Here is a 20,564-nt window from a genome sequence, read left to right as displayed (position 1 = left end):
ATTTAAGAAACTGCATTAGTAGTTTCATTGCGTGTTAGCTTACACGATAGAACTTCAAAATCAACCATTTGAGATCAAACATAAATTTAAACAAAGCAACAAAGAAAGCAATAAGTATAAAATTGGCCAAAATAACCAAAACAAGATACATGCTGAATGAATACGTTTCACAAGATTATTGCATTTATCGTACCAAATAAAAATCGAATTACTTTAAACTCAAAACTCAAACTCAAATCTTCAAAATCTCAAAAACTGTATTTAAAAGATGGAAAATTGTATCCCATTGCTTGCTGCAAATAAGTTATATTCCTCCACATCCTTCACAACCCCACAACTATCCACATTCACATCCACCTCTTCTTTCACACAACCCGCGTCCGGATTAAACCCGTTTGAAACATCAACGGGCCCACCAAAGTGAAACAGAGAAAACCCTGCATTACCCTTTTGTGTTTTATCCGAATTCTCATTTTCATTATGCCCATTTTGTGCTTTTTCAGAATTCACATGTCCGCCTTTGACAGGGATAGCCATGTTGACCGGTGGGACAGCTTGGTACATAGGGAGTTGACCATGGTTAAGTGGTGGTGGGTGGAGCCCACCGACACCATACTGAACATAACGTGAATTCCCGTACCCAAACAGACTAGGGCTAGCAAACATATAGTGGTTTGGATGGGGCAACGGGCCTAATGGAACGAGTCCATTGGGTGGGCCTGTAGTCCAGGGAACCGGGCCCTGGTGGTAATAACCCATGGAAGGAGGTTGAAACACGGGAAAGTGTATGCCCTGAGCTTGCAATGGTGGCGGAATAATATTACCACTATTATTCCCTGGAACACTTTCAGCTGTTTCCGACAATAACTCACTCGTGTTCTCTTTAACCATTTCAGCCAGATGATTCGCGTATTCGGAGTCTGACGTGGACGATGACTCAGCATTTTGCGGGTTTGAAGAAAACGAAGTGTTTCCGTCTCCTTCACTCAGACTTGATGAGCAGCTATCGGTGCTAGTCGACAAATCCGTTGTCCCACTTTCGGGCTCAGGCTCGGGTTCAATGTGAACATTACTTTTTAATTCCTTCAAATTGTTATCCTTAACATTAGTAGCATCCAAATCGGGCCCATTTGGTGAATTCACAAGCTTGACGGGTTTGATGACATCAGCAGACGGGTCGATGACATCAGGAGAATCCAAATTGCTTCTAGGCTCCCATACTTTCTTTGTATTTCCCGATATCATTTTGGTCTTAGGTCGTTCCCGAACCGATTCAGCTTGATTATTATTATTATTATATTTGTTTCTGCGAGAATACGGTTTTGAAGTATCGGTATCTGGTTCAGGTGTACCTAATTTGGGTCGATAGTAAGTGTGTTGACAACAATGCGATCTATCATTGTACCTTGACCCGTTTGACCGTGTAGCGGGCTTATTCAGTCCGTTTAAGTTTCCGTTTCTTGAAGCCTCGAACCCGTCACTGTGATACCGTGGGCCTGGTTTGGTGACGGTTGAACCATAGTCAAACCGCCGTCTATCAGACCATTTAGAAGGTTGATCATGTTGATAATCTTTCCATGATTTCGGTCTCCTACGGTTGTGTTTCAACTGATCACCATTAGCAAATAACTGATTCCCATCTTTTAACTTCTCATCATAGTCAAACATTTGGTCTTCTCGAGCATTATAATCATCTGATGTGGGCATGAATGATAGTGTGTCTTCTGTATCTTCCTGTTCTTTTTGTTCTTGTTCCTGTTCTTGTTCTTGCTCTTGCTCTTGTTCTTCATAACACGTATTGTCATTGATGTCAGGCTCGTTATTAACACTTGTTAATTCCTCTTTACCGCGATCAAGAACAGAAGTTTCACCAACTTGACCACATTTTTTATCCTTTTCTTGTTCCTTAATTCTTAATCTTACTTTCCTACGAAGTTTTTTTTCTTTTTCTTTTACCCTTCTGCGTTCTTTTCGCTCTTCTTCGTCTCGTTTTTCTTTTTCTTCTTCTTCAAGGAGTTTAAACTGAGATAGAATAAAATTTTAATATGACCTGAATTAATTAATTTATATATAAACGGGTCGGCACGTACCTGTTTTTCTAAAGTAATGATGTCCTTGCACGCAACTATTACACGTTTTTCCAATAACTTTAACGCGAGAGACACAAACATGCTATGTGCATTTTGGCGTGCGGTTCCTTCTCTGAAAGCCTTTTCAACCTATAATAAAATAACACTATATTAACAGAGTATTTATTTAAATAATCATGATAATTGTTATATACGAAAAAAGGAGAGATGATTTTATGGTGTGGTATAACCTCCATAAATAAATAACCACACTCAAATAATTTATTTGGTCCTGAATTTTTATTATTGTTAATATTAATAACAAAACAGACAAAAATATAGCCTCTCATTAAATAGGTCTGTAATTGATCCAGAAGAACACGAACGTGGGCATGTTCATGTTCGTTCTTAACTGAACACATACAATTAAATTGAACATTTTTTTTTCATGTTCAATTGTTAAAAATCTAAACGAACAGTTCATGAACACAAGCGAACGTGAGCGAACACAAACAAACACAATCGAACATAAATGAATGGTTGATATAAATGGGTTAACAAACATAATATATAACATATTTAACATTTAAAAAATTTTATATTACACAGATAACATAAACGAACGAACATAAATATATAAAAGTATAAACGAACATAATTTTGTTCATGTTCATTCACTAAAAATAAACAAACATAAACAAACTTCCCATCGCCTATCATTAAATGAACTTTCTTTTGGTTTTGAAGGTATTCATTAATTGAGGTTCTATTGTATTAAATGCCACATAACATATTGGTTTAATACATGTAATTGTTTTTCCTTTTTCACATGATTGATGGTTTTCTTGCAGCAAAAAGGCAAGTAAAATGATTGAAGATCGCTAAATAAAGAAAAATAATTTATTTCATCATATATTATTATATATACCTGTTCTTTAAAAATAACCGTCGCAGCATCTAAAAGAAACTCTCGAGCAAGTTCGGGACTCTTCGCATGTTTTTGGGGACGGGAACATTCTCCATCTAATTCATTCCCATCTTTGTCCACGGATTCATCATCCTGAAATCGTTTACATATATAAGAAACATGCAAACAGAAAATAAGACTCAAAAAAGAAATGATAAAAAAAATTATAGCCACCTCTTCTTCCTCGGCCTCTTCCGCATGCTCAAAGAACCTTCTAATGTTATCACCTCTATTGATTGTAACAAAACCATCACCAACTACAAGTCTTCCATGAACACAATGTTGACCTTTCAAAGCATGAGCTTTGACCGAAACTTCATCGTAACTTTCATCGGTTATGCATGCGTGAAGAGTGATGTAACATGAGTTTACATCGTCTAGTTTTAGACCACTGGCTTTAACACGTGAATTTAAGCCCACATTTTCAAAAGCTCGTTTATCAGATTTGCCTGCACCGGTTCCAACTGCCCATTTATAATGATCATATATTCCTTTAGAGTTCGCATACTTTTGAGGCCACACAGCTTGAACTGTGTCAAGAGTCACCTGCAAGATGAATAATATAACATTACATCACTCTAAGTTTGCACTAATTAACTTTAGCCGAACAAACAAATGAACAGGAACAATTAAACAACCAGGGTTTTCTTGTTCGAGTTTGTTCGTTGAGAAAATGAACATGTTCGATTTTGTTCGTGTTTGTTTATGAACATTCATTAATAACAAATGACTCACTAACATAGACAAATGAACATAACTGATCTAAACGAGTTAAAAGTAAAGTAAAAAACATGTGTTGGGCCTAAAAGGTTATTAAAACTAAAGTATTAAACTAAGTTATAATGGGTCGAAAATTTTGAATGGAAACACTAACAAATGTAAACAAACGAACTTTAACATAAATAAACAAACGAGACATGTTTTCACGTTCTTATGTTTAACTTAATGAACAGAATTATTTGTTCATGTTCAATTGTTTATTAAATAAATGAACATAAACAAACTTCAAGCCTCGTTTACAGGCATATCTGTGTTACTTGTTTGGCCCTGGACATGATAATACAAATATTATTCCAATAGTAATCTAAACTATGGATTAAAATGTTTGCTTTGGATATTTTATGCCTTAAAAACACATTTTAACAAATTGTAACCAAGTCGGCCCGGTTGATGGTTTTCCTTTTTTGCTAACTTCTATTTTAGATGTTTACCTTTTAGATATAAAACATAACCTAAATGGACCAATTTAAGAAACGCGCATGTGTGGTTAATGGTTATGACAAACCTCACACTGGAAGCTTGTATCAGCCACACAAAACCAGCTCGTGCAACGGGTTTCCTTTCTCATGCGTTTAAGTTCTTTTAGCTCCTTGAATTCACGGATTACATTCTTTCTGCAATCTCTACAAAACCTTTTGCTATCAAACCTGTGAAATTAATTACGAGCCAAAAGTTAATAAATTTCTCGAATCTTAGAAGTTTATATTACGATATTCAAACCCTCAACCCCTTATACATGGAAACATTCTTAAACCAATAATGATGTGATGTTACGGTTCATTATAACAATATCTCATTAGGTTAGTCCAGAATTTTATAAACCAAGACCGCAAAACCTACCTATACATTAATCGTTCCATAAAATCTTCTTCCTTCATCCTTAAAAGAGAAAAATGTGTCTCTTCGCCTAATGCTGACCAAAAGTCAACCAAAGTGTCAACCGAAAGTCTTGCGGTATGCAAAGCACACGTCTCACGTGTTCCATGACCTCTACCATACCCCACCATCCCTTGACTAATCCACCCACGACCGCCTCCACCACACGCATCGGGATAAAGTAATTCCCGTTCACGTTCCCGTGCTCTAGCACTATCAAATACCTAATTTGACCATAATATGAGATAACATTACAAAACAATAATCAGTGATAATGAGACAATTACACAGATATCAAGAATATACATTTTGTAGTCCCTTTAAATATTTTGAACAGATGTAGCAATCAAGAAGAGTAAGTGTTCCGTCTCGAGTGGTAGTTAAGCCTCCCCAAGGATGAACAGATGGATCTTGAATAACATCACCATTATTGCTGCCCTCGATTTTCATACAAACATTCTCAACGATTTGAGATTTTGAGGTTACAAGTCTATTTCCTTCATGCTGCAATGACTTTCCATACATTATAATCTGCATAAAACCTTCTAGAAGCAACCCGTTGCATCTCGAGCAGTACATATTTTTACGCGCTTGTTCAAAAAGAGTTTGTTTGTCAATCCTCAGAAGCTCCCGCCTTGCTTGCAGTGGTAACTCACTCCAAAACTACAATAAACACATAAGAGTAAAACCAATACTTAACACTTCTTATTTGAGATAAATATGATATGACTAGTGTGAATCAACAATATGAACTCAATTCTTTCAACATTACACTGAATTATGAAGTAAGCACACAATTGTTATAAAGGAATTCAACCAAACTACAATAAACATATAAAAGTAAAACCAATACTTGAACACTTATTAATTGAGATAGCTATATATACATATATGACAAGTGTGAATCAGCAATATGAACTCAATTCTTCCAACATTACATCACATTATATTTCCATGATGTAAGCACACAATTGTTATAAAAAATTTCAACACAACAATATTTAGCACATAAAAGTAAAACCAATACCAAACACTTTTTACAAAGCAAGCTCCAACAAACGATGAATCGTAGTTCTAATACGCAACAGAATCAGTTACAACTTCCAACTACCATTACACTTTTACTAGCAGTGTCAATCTTATTAACAGTCAGCACTCAAACCAATACATAACCCTAAATAATAATACAACACATACATGATACAAATACAGATCCAAATAAACCCTAGCATCACAAAACCATCAAGAGATCTAACCACAACCAATTAACAAAAAACAAACACATCTAATTAAACTACCTTCTGAAGCTGATTATAACTAACATCATCACGATGTTTAGACCAGAAGCCAGTTGATGAAACTGGTCCATACGACGTCGTTGTATCGCCGCCACAATCATGCGTTAATTCCGGCATCGTTTCGTTCAATCACGTATCGATTTATCCATTAATGAATCCAGTTTTCAATTAAGATCAATCGAATTGTTACAATAATAATAATCTGATCCAAAAATAAAAGCGAATTAGCGATGGATGATTGTAAGAGATGGTTAAATGAATCTAGAATTGTGTTGTAATAATAATAATAATTAATACCTGATGAATCGGTGTGAGGATTTAAAGAGCGATAGAGTCGAAGAAGAAGAACATAATAATAATAATAATAATAATAAGGGTTTTCGATGAGATTTGGATGTGTGTATTTATATTGTGTTTGTATATGTAGAAAGAGGCTGGCTGGCTGGCTGGCTGGCTGCACCCATTTGCCACGGTTAAAATGAGCACATACTATCTTCATCTTCATTACTCTTTTTTTTTCCTTTTTTTATTATTTACACCATTTATTATTACTTTTAATTTTAACATTATTTTCTTTATATTTACTTTATTTCATATTTAATGTAACCAATGAACTAGGGACGAGCATTTGGTATGGTATTCGGTATCGGTGATTTGGTACCATATCAATATAGAAATGAGCATTTGATAATGAGTACTGGTATTTTTGTTATTGATAAGGTACCTACCAAATAGATATAGTTTTAAGTGTGGTATTCGGTATCCGCTTTTCGAGATATTCAGTATTGGTATTTCCGGTGTCAGTATATATCGATCCCATTCCTGCAAATAACCGCTTATTGGTATTTAATTTTTAACTGCAAACTAACATACTTTTAAATAGTCCTTTAAACTTACCGTCTTTAGGATAGAGAGGAAATATCTTACCACCACATCATATCCTTTAGAAAATAGCAATGGTTCTTATTGTAGTTTCTAATTTAGTCCCTTGTATAATGCAATCAATGAAACTTTAATTGGTTGTGTATAAAAAAAGAAGATTATATTTTGATCAAACAAGAAATAAAGCTTTAAGAAGAATTGATGTGATCTACATAGTGCTTTTGATTCAAACTTTAAGTTAGCAATCCATATCTCTTTTTCTAAAATATCGATTCAAGATACGATTTTTACTATAAATGAAACCAGTGTCGGTTTTCACTTCATTAAATTTCACGAATATTTTTGCATCTTATAGTTGTTTATAGGAGGAATTGATGACGCGAGTGGCCAGAACAACCTTAATTGATGATTGTCTTATGAATCTTCTTAAAGCACGTGTTGTCGTCTTAGGATTTATGAAACATTTACGGTTACATTCAGATTTTTACTATAATAAAATGGTAATAATTATTTTTAAGTTGTTATTTTTAAAAACTTTGATACTCAGTGCTTATAAATTCATATATTTTATAAATTTACGTCTTTATATAATTCACATCAATATTTTCTCTATAAAATTGGTCAGTTTCGCCAGGGCCAATTAAGTTATGATTAAACAGATTATTAAACCCTTTTTTTCTCTTTGACCATCTAATGTTGGGTCAGTCTCCAAGTCTTGTGGGCCTCAATTGGGTAGGTGGTCATGTTTGATTGGGTGTTTTTCCAACTATTAGACCATGTGTACTGGTCACGTTGTGGCCTGCGTTGTGGGTGAAAACGCGGGGGTACACCCCCACCCCCCCCCCTCCCGCGTTATGCTTTTTTTTTTGCAAACCTTATATCCAAAACGTGATACATGGCACGCAAATCCAAAAAAAGAGCCGTTGGGTCTTGGAGCTATTGGGCTATTTTAAAAAAAATTATATTAATTATATTTATACTATATAAACAAACCAAACTCATATTTTTTAACACATTCCTTCCACTTCTATACCAATTTATATCTTTTACACAAATATTTATACCATCATGTTTCCAAACAACAATCAAAATATTCTCGGTTTCGGTCAATATGCCCGTCAAGGCAACCAAAATCCACAACCGAACCAATCTACCGCCCCGACGCCAACCGTACCCGTCCCGCAAATGTATGACCCGCAAATGGCCGCGTACTTTGCACTTCTACAAAACTCTATGCCAAATGTGTTGCCCGGTTTCCAAAACCTGACGGCGAACATTTTTGCCGGTTCGGGTTCCCAACCCGCCCCGGAGACCCAACCCGAGGTCGAGTTCGTGCCGGAGACACAACCCGTCCCGGAGACCGTAGGCGGTTCGAGCCAACGCGGACGTTCGAGAAAACACGCAAAGAAGCCCGCCGGCGAACCTCGGGATAAAAAGACGGTGATAGCGTGGAGTATCGACGAGTGCGTACTATGTGCTCGTGCTTGGTGCCAGATATCGGAAGATGCCAAATGCGGTAGGTTTTTAAAATACATATATATATTTTTAAATTTCTTATAACAAACATTAAACTTGTAATGTTTTTATTTTTTTAGCGAACTATCAAAAAGCGGGGGTATTTTGGCACAAAATTATAGAGAGGTTTCACAACCTTGGCGGGGACTCGCGTCGAGAAAAAGATTCGTTACTGTCGAAATGGGGTGACATAAACACCAAATGCATGGCTTTCCATACGGCTTTCTCTCGGATGAATCGAACTAGGAGTAGCGGTGTCTTGGACGCGGAAGTCATGGAAAACGCGTTGGTTGAGTTTCAACATAAGGTCGGCGGGACCTTCAATTACTTTGGCATTTGGAAAAACCTATTGAGGTTTCACCCAAAATGGGGCTTGGTTGGATGCCGAAGCCGACGGTGGCCCGAGTAAAAAAAAATCTAAAACATCGTATTCGGTTGATCCAGACACGCCCCGTTCCGACGCTCGAAACTTCAACTTAAGCGATAATGACCCCGTGAATACTACCGATATGCCTCGGCCGGGGGGTAGAAGAACCAAAGGCAAAGGAAAGGGGAAAGGGGCCGCTTCGTCGTCGGCAACGGGTTCAAATCCCGAATTGGAAAGCCAATTCAAATTAATGAACCCTCGACTCCAAAATTTACACGAACTTGGAACCCAACGACTTCAAGTAAATTTGGACGCCATCGACCTACTTAGAATGAATGAAATGGACAAAGACATCGAGGTTTTATCAAACGAGCTATCCGAAGACGACCCGATAGTCCAATCTCTAAAAGCCACTCGACGAGCGAAAATTTTAGAAAAATATAAATGAGTTTTAGTTTTATTAGTATTATTTATGTTTTTTTTAATTTGATGTATTTTTTTTTTAATTTAGTTTAATGTATTTTTTATTTGGAAGTTTAATGTAATTTTTAATTTTATATTAATTTATTTAAATGATTTAGTTTTTGAAAAAACAAATAAAATTAATAATGATTGGGCGCCACGTGGCGCATAATGCCTGGTGATGGAGCTTTATGACTACACATGACGTTATAGATTATTATTATAAGAATATTCATGATTTACGTGAGTTTTATTATTATTATTATTATTATTATTATTATGTAATTAGTTTCAGTTCTAACCCAATGAGAAAAACCACCCATTTTATTAAAAAGAAAAAAACACTTATCTTGACCACTGATCATGACTGATCAATGACTTAGATTAATCAGTAAAATTATTGTTACTAATTAAAATTTTGATGAGTTATTTTAGTTATAAAGGGTAGAATATGATATTCACATTATTTCTAACTTTGTAAAGTATCTACTATCAAAACAAAATATGTAAAGGTTACTTATTTCTCTCTCCTTTTTTTTATTTCCTAACATAAAATACATATTAAAAAATCGATTCCAAAAATATTTTATTGAAAAAAGTTTGAAGGAAAATGAAAAACAAACTTTGATAGTGAATGATACTTTTTTAATGATGTAGTGCAATTTGGGAATCCTAAAAAAATGTCAGTTCTAAAGGAAATAAAAAATGAAGTTACAATAAATAAAAACTCTATGGATACACACCAATAAAATTGTCTCGTAGAGTTATATGGCTTAATTGTTTCAGTTTAGGTAGTCTCACAAATAACACGTCAGCCTGGTATGATACAAATTAATCGTAACTGAACCTAAACCATAAAAGCAACTTTTTTTATGAAATGACTATCTTATTCACTTATTTGGTTAGTTCACTTTTTTTTTCGCATCCCCAAATTTTAATGTTCAAATGTGTTATAATGCATGATTTATCAAAATACCGTTAAAGAGAATTCTAAATCACTAAACTAAAGTTCGGTTCTACTTTTATTTGTGGTTTCCCAATAAATTTCTCTTTTGTACAATATTATAATATATTTGACTTTAATGTATTAGATTATATTAACCGAATTACATCACGTATTGTATTGTATCGTATTTTATCACATTGAATCATATTGTAGCGTATAATATCATCTGGTATTGGACAATATTGTAATTATGTATATTAATTTGTTTTAGTATACTAGTTTTATTTTGTAATATTATGTTATATTATATATTTGTTATTATTTTATTATATTATTATTTGATATATTTCTTAATTATATAATTTATTAAGAAATAACTTGGTGATGGGAACAAGCCAAAGTTATGGTCTTAAACTCGTATGGGTTTTAAATACCTTTCAAAAGTAATTTATTGATTGATGACTTTTGTTTTCACAAGTTAACATGTGAATTTGGACCACTAATTCACGTGAATTCAGATAATTTTATACCAAAGTTATGTGACTTTTGTTTTAGTCCCTTTTTGTGCTACCCTTTGGTTTTGCGGGAAAAGTACATGCGTTTTTGTATGCAAGTGCGGTCATTTTCATCCTAAAATTAATACTTACATAAATATTAAAAAAATCCATGTTAAATATATATTAAATTATATACTTACCGACTGTTTCATAACTTTATATAACCCACTATAATTTGCTTTTTGTTTGAAAACCTAAATTATAACCAGTAAAACTAAACAGATTGAAGTACATACAAAAGAACATAACATTATACTTGGAAAACATTTCAGAAAATACCCAAACGAACCATTGGTCAAATAAAGATTATTTCATTCCTTTAAATACAAGAACCGACTCACACATGGCTAAAGCCCTGCTGGTGACCGACACGACACAAGGTCCCAACCATCAACTCTTTGACTCTATCTACTTGACTCAGACGGCTCGGTTTCCTCACCTTGTGGTCTCTTAAGCTTAGCCACCATAACCCACATGTTTGCAAGCTCGTTTTCAAGATACTTTTCTCTCTGCTTCGACTCATCTAACCGTTGTTGTAACTCGGTTTCCTTTTTATCCTTTTTGGATATCATTGATTCATAAGCCATCTCTCTTTCCCTACTCAATGCAAGCTCTCTTTTTAACTCCATTTGACTTGGACTTTGTTCTTTTGGTCTCGTGTTTCGTCTGTTTTTGGTGGGACCTGATGGTGGCGTTTTCCGTGGGGTCGGTGAGTGTTTGGGTGCAGTGGCGGCAGCTAACTCGGCTGTTAGTCGCTCGTTGTGGTTCATTAGTTTTGCAACTTCTTCGGCTAGAGCTGTGAGCTCGACTGCTGCAGCCGAAGCTAATCCTTTAGCGTATGAGCTGTCGTCTGCTAGTTTTCGGTTTCGAGCTTCTAACTCATCTTTTGACTCTGTCAACTCGGTTACCTTTTGTTTGAGTTGTTCGATCTCGTACGCCTGGTTTTCAGGAACGAATATTAGCATTCTCGACTTTTTTTGGTTACCATGAGAACCTGGTTTGTTAACGAGCCGAGCCGAGTTGGCTAAATAAACAAGTTGGCTTGAGCTCAACATTTCAGCTCATCAAGATAAACAGATGGAGCCCGAACCAAACCTAGATCAGCTCGTTTACATCCCTAATTGGGTCAAATGAGTTGAAGGTCTCCCAAAAGTGTGCATACATGCGTACACCTACGGTGGTAATAATAGTAGTAGTAGTAACAAAAATAATAATAGTTTTTCGTAATCATATTTAACACATTATTATTTCACACAAGATTAAGAAAGTTTTTGGGGGTTAACCTAGCCAAAATGACTATACTAAATATCACCGCCTAATTTTTTTCTGTTCAGTAATCCAATTAATTATAAAATATAGTTTTAACAATCTTTCATATATATATATATATATATATATATATAGGGTTAGTCTCCTTTAAGAACTCCATTTTCATTAAGAACTTTAGGAACCAATGTAGACCACTCATTTTGTTTTAATTTTGAATGTTTTAAAATAAATAAGAAGGGTACAATGGTAACTATGAATTTGTTTCTCTCTCCATTTTAGTAATTAGATAATTGCCTATTATTTCTCCTTGGTTAAACTTATTAATCAGGTAATTAATATTTCTTCATATTATCTAACAAAATGACGGAAGAGAACTGATAGGAAAAATACTTGTTTATGAAAATAATTTACTTTATATATAAAGTTAACTTAAAAACGAAAAACAAGACTATAGATATTGTTAACATATATGTAAATGACTTTCACTTCTATTTAAATATTTCTTTAACCTAAACATATGCATTTCTACTCATCTATTTCTTTTTGGTTGATTTTCGTCATATTTTTAAAGCAATCCAAACACCCCAGTTGAATAAAAAACTTGAAACAAAAATTGTAAAAACCATAACGAATGTGAAAACAAACACCAACTAAAAAACTTAATAAAAAGGTAAAGAATGATTAATTTAAATAACTTGAAAGTTAAAACAAATTTCTTTGACTGTTAAAATAATAAATAAAAGTAAAATTAAAATTTAAAATTTTATTAATATAAGTAAACTAAAAACAATTATTGTTTATGCATGGAACATTGTTTTACATATGTGTAAAGTTTACTATTTACATATATGTAATTGTTATGCACATGCGTAAATAAACTATTTACGTATATGTAAACAAATACAAAAACAACAAAATTAAAGGAAGAATGAAATTTAAAATCATAAAATGTTGAGCAAATGCAATTAAAATTAAAGCTTAAATTAACTATTGGCCTGATGGTTGTGTTATGTAGTTTAAAACTTTAAACGCGGACATCGGTTATTGCAAAGTTTTGGTTAATGATTATCTCTTCATGAACATTGTTTATTGTATTAGATTAAAATATAATAACTATTTAATATATTTACTCACTAAACTGCAATGACACTGTGCAACAAATAAATCTAAAATGCAGTGAAGGATTAAGTTTTTTTGTTTTAAAAGTGTGTAACCGTGATTTAAGAGAGAGGGTGAGAAATTTAAGGGTTAATTAATAAAATACCACAATACCCTTCTCTTATATAAATAATTACCTTTTAACTTTAATTTAATTGCTATAATGCCACAATTGTTTTTAACCATTGATGAGATGATCTAAGGGTTGAATGAAGTTCTTAGAGTTCTCATCAAATATATGAGTTCTTAAATGATAATAACCCTATATATATATATATATTAACTAATTTTTAAAAAATTTAAAGAAGATGGAACTTCTAAAAGAAATGTTCACAAATGAAAGATTAACAAACCTGAGCTTGCCGAAGCAAAACTTCCTTTGTTTCTTCGGGTTTTGCAAACTCTTTCTCGGTTTGAGGTTCACAGTTTGCATCTGAAAGTTGTCTCAAGGATGCAATGGTTTCTTTTAGCCCTTCACATTCATTTATCTTGCAGAAATAAAAAATATTGATATATCAGAAAACAAAGAATATCAAGAAGCGGCAGAAATCTGCACTGGACGTTTACAGTTGTACCTTTTGGTTGAGCTGTTCTTGTATTACTCGATTATCCTCGGTTTTCACCTGTTAATAAAAATGATATAACGTCTATGCAATAATAATAAACATATAAATATTGCAAGATGAAATACCTCAAGTTCAAAGGATTTCTCGTTTAATTGTGCTTCTAGCACATTAACATTCAGGAATTCCTTTTCGGTGTCTGGTATAGCTTCGTGTGAAAACCGAATATTTAAATGATTCGCCACCTCACCAGACAAAACTTTTTGTTCCTCACTCGATAGATCAATTTGGTCATCCGTCTTCACACCACCCTATAAAACAACAATAACATTAACAGTAACATTAACAACAACACCAATAATAATAAATTAATAACATTAATAATTATAATAATAATAATAAACAATAAAGAGTGCATACCGGAGGAGTCTCTTGTGACAAAAAGTTATCATCGTCAACTTGTTGATCTAGTTTGGGCTCCAATAAGAACTCAGCAGATGAGCTAATAGATTCAATAGGAAGATTATGATTATGATTTCCAGGTGGAGGAGTTGAAAGTGGACTAATGGATTTGACTCCACTTGACTTGTCACTTGTACTGGTCAAAGCCTTAGAGAGATTATCTCGTTTCTAGTAAAAAAAGTCAAAACTTAATAAGCAAAATCATAAATCTGTCTAGTGATAACATAAATTGACTTGAATATAACAAACTATTTAACTAACTCGCACTTTTAACCAGTTAAGTAATCCGGGCTTTTTTGTCTTTTTATCATCCTTGAATACATCATTGCTAGTTTCCACATTTCCATCAACAGAAACACGACACTCAACATTTTCATCATCTAAAGTTGAGTCACGTCTTCTGTGAGGGAGATACGCCAGCTGTCCATTTAAGGAGATCATTTTATTGCCAGCTGTAATAAAATATTATGAAGTAAAACAGTAACACTTGACGAATGCTGACCTCTTCTTCCCCAAAAGAATGTCCTCTTCTAAGAGGGCGATGAGAAAACCTAGACGCGTGTGATGATTTGTTGGAGACTAATATTAATTTTGTTAATCTTTGTATTCGGCTTAATAAAGCTTCTTTAGCTTCCTCTTCTTGTTCAAGTCTAGATTGCAACCCGACTTCACCGTCTTCTAGCTTTACACATTACATGAATGCAAATAATCAATTATAAAGAATTGATATTTTAAATATGATTAAAAAACAATGTCATTTGTTGTTTGGGCTCGGTTCTTTCGGTTCGCTTTTTTCGGTTTCACACACACCCGTTGTTCCGTTTTAACTATATTTTAACGTTGACTGAGATAACAAAAAACAAACCAAAGCGACCCACTTTTAAGCAAACGGGTCAAAATTTCCACATTGACCTAATCAAACCGAAGAATGTACCTTTTGCTTAAGGATAACAATATCATCTCCTCCACTATGCTTCACTTGAGGAACAGTTAAAACGCCCCCTTTTAACTGTTCCAACTCGTCTTTTAATAATCGAATTTCATTTTGATATTTCTTAATAAGTGACTTCTCGTCAACGATCTGCCAAAGTCAAAAGGATTATTGACTTATTTCTAACAAAATGTTGAGAAAACAATTATCTTCAAGTACTGAAAAATAAAAAATAAGCATGTCACATTGTTACATACCTTGTTTTGAGCAGCCTGAATTTCAATGTGCTTTGCACGGTGCGCAAATTTTAACGTGTTATGTGTTTCTTCTGAATTGCTTGATGAAGGAGTAACAGTGCAAATGAGCTGGAATTAAAAAAAATAGTAATATGGTTATAATGTTATAATAATATAATGTTATATCACTATATGCATTATTATATTTACATTAACTGACTTACTGATACTCTTCCATGACCACCTAATGAAGACTGAAGAAGCCTGGTTAACTTTGAGTCCCGGTATGGTATGTGGGAAGCTTTCCCGTCTGTTAATTTTGATATGACCTGTGATATTTCCAAAAGTTAGTTAATAAACAATTTAAATAAAGTAAAAAGAAATAAAAATGATTTTGCAATGATTGGGGTCTCACGGTTCCAAGAGATAACAGGCTTTTATTAATATATGATCCTTCTTTTCTATGAACGCCAGTGGTTTCAACTTTCGAGCTCTCAGAACCAGCCAAATCTACAAGGTTCTGCAAAAGTGAAATAAATACAAGTGGTTTGGCTTAAATCAAATCAATAAAAATTACAATTACATTTTACACTAGTACAAAATTTTAAAATAATAAAAAGTTATACCTTAACTAACGAACATGTACATGATCATTTACTTATGTTCATGTTCATTTTCTTAACGAACGAGCACGGACAAGTAAACCTCGTTCGTTTAACTGTCCGTGTTCGATTGTTTGTTTGGTTAAAGTTAGACGAGCGAACACAAACATGCTCCAATCGTGTTCAGTTCTTTACATACCAGTTGTAAAGATGAGGTTCAAGCCTAGTTACAAGTCTACGATGAGGTTCAGATACATACCAGTTGTGAAAAATTAACAGGGCCTTTTTCACCATTTTCGCCACATGGGCTGCTCTCTATTGTCTGTTAAAAGGTAAAAAGACTATGAAACATGTTTAAACTCAACAATAAATGGTGAACCACATAGACAGGCATTTTCTAGAAGCAAACAGACAATGTTACAATTATGCAATGAACAAACTTAGATAATTCAGTTACCAGAGTAAATATCGTGTGACTTCTGCTGCTGAGCAAATTATAGTTTGTGGAGCCAACATGTCTGTGCTCTGGAACAACAAAAGAACAAAATACCAAAGGTCAATTGCATTCACACAAATGAAAGCAAAATAGTAACAAACAAACAAAGCCAGTTGTATTAAACTTATACAATACAAATGCATAGATGATGCACAGTAATGACAAAATTATCACAAATGACATGTCTGTGTCATATCATTGATTAAAGACAGAAAGTTTCAATAGATGCCAAAAAATTATTAGTGCTCAAATTATGTTGTAAGAACCTACCCAATGCTAAAAATAAAAATAAAAATAAAAAAAGAAAGTTAGGAAAAATTAGGCCTGTAAACGATCCGACCATTCAGTGGACCATTCGGCGGGAAGTTCTATTAAATTCTTTCATTTAATAAACAAACGAACATGAACATAAATTTGTCTTCATTTAGTTAAACGAATGAACATAAACACATGTCCCGTTGGTTTATGTTCCTCCATTCACGCTCGTTTATATCCATTTATAATCGTTCATTTGCGTATTCATTCAAAACTTTCTATTACTGATATTAATTTGAAATTAACTTGAGTTTCATATTTTAAAACCCTTTGTTTACTTTTGAAATGTTGGATGTATTAATGATGATATTTTAAGACTTTAATTCGAATATTCGCGTTTACTTTAAACTGGTGTCGTTTTTGTTCGTTCATTTATATTAGTTTATGTTCATTTGTGTTCATGAACCGTTCGTTTAGAATATTAGCAAAAGAACATAAACAAACATGAACAAGCCCTCATGATTGTTCGGTCCATTTACAAGCCTAGGCAAAACCATTGCAACTTGCCAGAAAAGACAAGAGAGCTTGGCAGTTTTACGTAACCACACAAAAAGAATAATCAAGTACCCAAATTATTTGGTTTATACTTTATACATGTTCGGTGAAAAACATTAATATTTTAGCGAAGGCCCAAAAAGAGTACCTTCTCCAGCTGCAATAAGAGAAAGAACATGAGCAGGAGATAACACAACCTCCTCATTTATTCCTTCAACAAAGGCTCCCTGCAAAAAAACAGTTATTCCACAAATTAGTCAGATTGGTATTATGAAACTTTACAATAGGGTTAAAAAAATGGTGTGAGGAATATTAGTGAGGTGCTTAACCCTTCATTGTTTAAGCCAACTCAAACTATTTTGTTTATCAGATTGTTTCTAATGTCTGTAATTATCAACCAATTCTAATAATTAAAGTGATTAGCAGAAGCTTTGTAACTTTTTTATTAATGTCTATATTCAACTTAAAATGCAATAATGATTCTAGAATTTCATGTTTTGCATCAAAGTATTGCATTGAGATTCTTAAAAGTGCAATTTCATGTCTCTAAGTAGCATATCAAAACAAGCATCAGAAGATGATTTACATGGATTACCTGACTATCCTCTCGTATTCTTAGATTTTGTCCTGCTGGATTTAACAGGTCATTAACAACCTGACAAAACATACATTTAAAAAAGCATCTATTATGACATGAAGTTTGCAACAAGCTTTTTATATATGTTTGACCAGGTTCTTTATTGTTATGCAAAAAGTACTAACAATATAATAAACAAAGAGAATTCTTACTTCATTGTAAATTTCCAAATATGAGACACGAAGAAGAAATTCACGATTCGGAGTCTGCAAAATAAATAATAGTTAATTTATCTTCCTCTTCAAACAATATTTAAGTTATAAAATCCTATCAGAACTCACAAAAAACCATACCTCTTGAATAATACTAAAAGCATCCTTTACTGCAAAGGGAATAACTCCTGGGGACCTCTGATCACCCTGTCTTGTGTGTATGATCAAAATACCAAAATAAATAAACTAAAGAGTGAAGAATCTTAATACGATAGAAGACTCATAAATAAAATATAGTAAAAAATATGCAAAATTAAATGGGTTGTTAAATATAATGTTTGGATGTGCTTCTGTTACTTGTAACAATTAGATGCTCGAGTGCTTATCAAATTATAAATATTTTAAGAAACAACAGTTTAAAATGATCAAACGTGGCATTGTTATGAAAACTGAATATGTAAGACGCATTTGATGAAATGGAAGAATAAAGTCTCTCAAATCAGGTTAAACGAGTGATAAATATGTAATTTATTTTACCCTTATATAAGTCCATCAAAAACTGCTTACTACAGCTTCAAGCCAAAAAAAACCAGAAATAAGTTCCAAGGCACGCCATCCAAACAACCCTTAATATGTTTGCTAGTTTAATATAATATAATACTGATAGCTAGCTGAAACATATATCTAAACTCAAAACAGCATAGAATACTTGAGCAATAAACTGAGAGCAGTGATATACTTACATGCATGGTGTGAGTTTTTCCACTACTTGTCACTCCATAGGCAAAAATAGTTCCTGTAATTTGAAACAGATCATGCATGATTTATATGCAAGCAGATCATCTCCTTAGCTACAAGATCTTGATTGGAAAAAAAAGTGCAGCAGGATATTTCAAGTAGGAAAAAATAACAAGAACATTATAACACAGCTACAGAAACTGATATGTTGACTCTTAACTAAGGAATGCAATATTTGATTTCTGCAAATTCCATATCATGATTTGAAATTCTATATGAGTACAGAAAACAGAGAAAGCTAAATAAAAGGAAGAGAGATAATACCATTGAAACCTTCCATTGCACTGCTAACAACATGTTGGGCTGCAATATCATACACCTGGCGAGTTGTGGTTGTAGGCCCAAACACCCGATCTAGATACGAATTATGGCAAGAGAAAAATAAGCAAAATGAGACTTACAAAAGCCGGTCAAGATTTATAAAACCTCAAAATGCTCAAATTATAAAGATCCAAAATTATATTAAACGTATGAATATGAATTACATTAAAATACATGCTACTTCACATTTGCATGAACATACTATTATGTCTATCAACAGAGTGTTAAGCTCTATATGGAAACAAGAGAAAAACAATTCAACTAGCTTTTCACTCTTTATTACTTTCCACATAAGCAACTATCCTTTTCAGTATCTCTGTCCCCCTTCAGCAACACAATTTCCCCTGATTATTTAACTTTCTGGATTACTAAATTAGGCATTTTATATCCAATATCACTACCAATCACAAGAGAAGTAACTTATTTAACACAAAAGCATACTACAACTTATAAGAAGTCAACAAATCATTTATCAGTAATCAATTGTGCAACTAGTGATGTCATAGTCATACTTTAACCATTTTCCATAATTTCATATTTCCATCACACCAAATATTAATAAATATCATAAACAAAACCTAATCAATAATCATACCGTAAGCATAAGCAATCGACGGATTCTCCTCGTTCCGTAAAATCGTTTCACCATCGGCATACCACGCAATCTCCTCTCCTCTCCGTATCTCCCTCGGACTATTAGTTATTCCACGTCAAAAACATAATAAGTTTAACAACACATAATAATAATAATAATAATAATAATAATATACAATAAAAATACAGAATTATGTACCACGAAATGATCACCTGAGAGGCCGAAACCGAACGGTAACAGTAACATTCTCCTTGGATCTCTGAAAACCTAACGGAATATTCGGCGAGTAGACGTATTGCGGCTTGCTTCTAGCGGATGAAGCCGGAGAGCTGAGATTATCAACGGAAGCTTCGGGAAACTGTTTGGAAGACGAAGTGGTTGAAGACGAAGGCGAATTGGCGTATTTGGAAGTCGATTTCCTGGTCGACTCCATTGATATTGCAATTGGATTAGGTGTCACGTGAATGTAATTAACGGTGAGAGTGTTAGATCTGGAGATGATGATAATATTAATATGATGAATTGAGAGTGATGATGAGTTTACATGAAAGGAAAGCAGAGTAATGAGACCTCCCTCACCTTTTTAATCTCTTACATGGAAGGAGGAAAAAGGTGTGTGTTCTGACTTCTGACCTGTGTCTGGCTACAGCATTGACTGTTGAGTGTGTGTATCGTCTCGATCCTTTTGGGAGTACGGGATGTTTTTTCTTTTAACTTGTTATTATTCGACTAATAAACACAAGTCATTTATAACGTATAACGTAATGCGGTGGTAAGAAACATAAGTTTTTTAGTAGGCTCGTGTTCGATTTCGA

The 20,564-nt window shown here is 33.6% G+C and overlaps 1 protein-coding gene and 1 pseudogene across 2 annotated transcripts; both read right to left on the bottom strand.

Moving 5' to 3' along the window:
- Positions 1-115: 115 nt before the first annotated feature.
- Positions 116-6,308, bottom strand: LOC143548995 (uncharacterized). The gene is made up of 9 exons (XM_077040016.1): positions 6,288-6,308; positions 5,991-6,192; positions 4,999-5,355; positions 4,657-4,916; positions 4,322-4,463; positions 3,211-3,582; positions 2,998-3,129; positions 2,091-2,219; positions 116-2,022 (listed from the first exon to the last, which is right to left on the bottom strand). The coding sequence occupies exons 2-9, from the start codon at positions 6,105-6,107 to the stop codon at positions 262-264; spliced, it is 3,270 nt and encodes a 1,089-aa protein (XP_076896131.1). The 5' UTR covers positions 6,108-6,192; positions 6,288-6,308; the 3' UTR covers positions 116-261.
- A 4,414-nt stretch (positions 6,309-10,722) lies between these two features.
- On the bottom strand, positions 10,723-20,229 carry LOC143548996 (kinesin-like protein KIN-7K, chloroplastic; annotated as a pseudogene). The gene is made up of 21 exons (XR_013138059.1): positions 19,962-20,229; positions 19,750-19,847; positions 19,098-19,187; positions 18,779-18,831; positions 18,177-18,242; positions 18,036-18,089; positions 17,842-17,901; positions 17,395-17,473; positions 16,398-16,465; positions 16,200-16,262; positions 15,754-15,858; positions 15,563-15,667; positions 15,360-15,467; positions 15,106-15,252; positions 14,674-14,853; positions 14,433-14,591; positions 14,130-14,339; positions 13,838-14,020; positions 13,722-13,769; positions 13,500-13,634; positions 10,723-11,657 (listed from the first exon to the last, which is right to left on the bottom strand). The product of XR_013138059.1 is annotated as a kinesin-like protein KIN-7K, chloroplastic (transcript).
- Positions 20,230-20,564: the final 335 nt, after the last annotated feature.

This window comes from Bidens hawaiensis, unplaced genomic scaffold (assembly GCF_021521415.1).
Source record: "Bidens hawaiensis isolate Kalapana, Puna unplaced genomic scaffold, B.hawaiensis_p1.1 tig00015346_1, whole genome shotgun sequence".
In the NCBI taxonomy this organism is placed as follows: domain Eukaryota; kingdom Viridiplantae; phylum Streptophyta; class Magnoliopsida; order Asterales; family Asteraceae; genus Bidens; species Bidens hawaiensis.
This window is presented reverse-complemented; position numbering and strand designations above follow the sequence as displayed.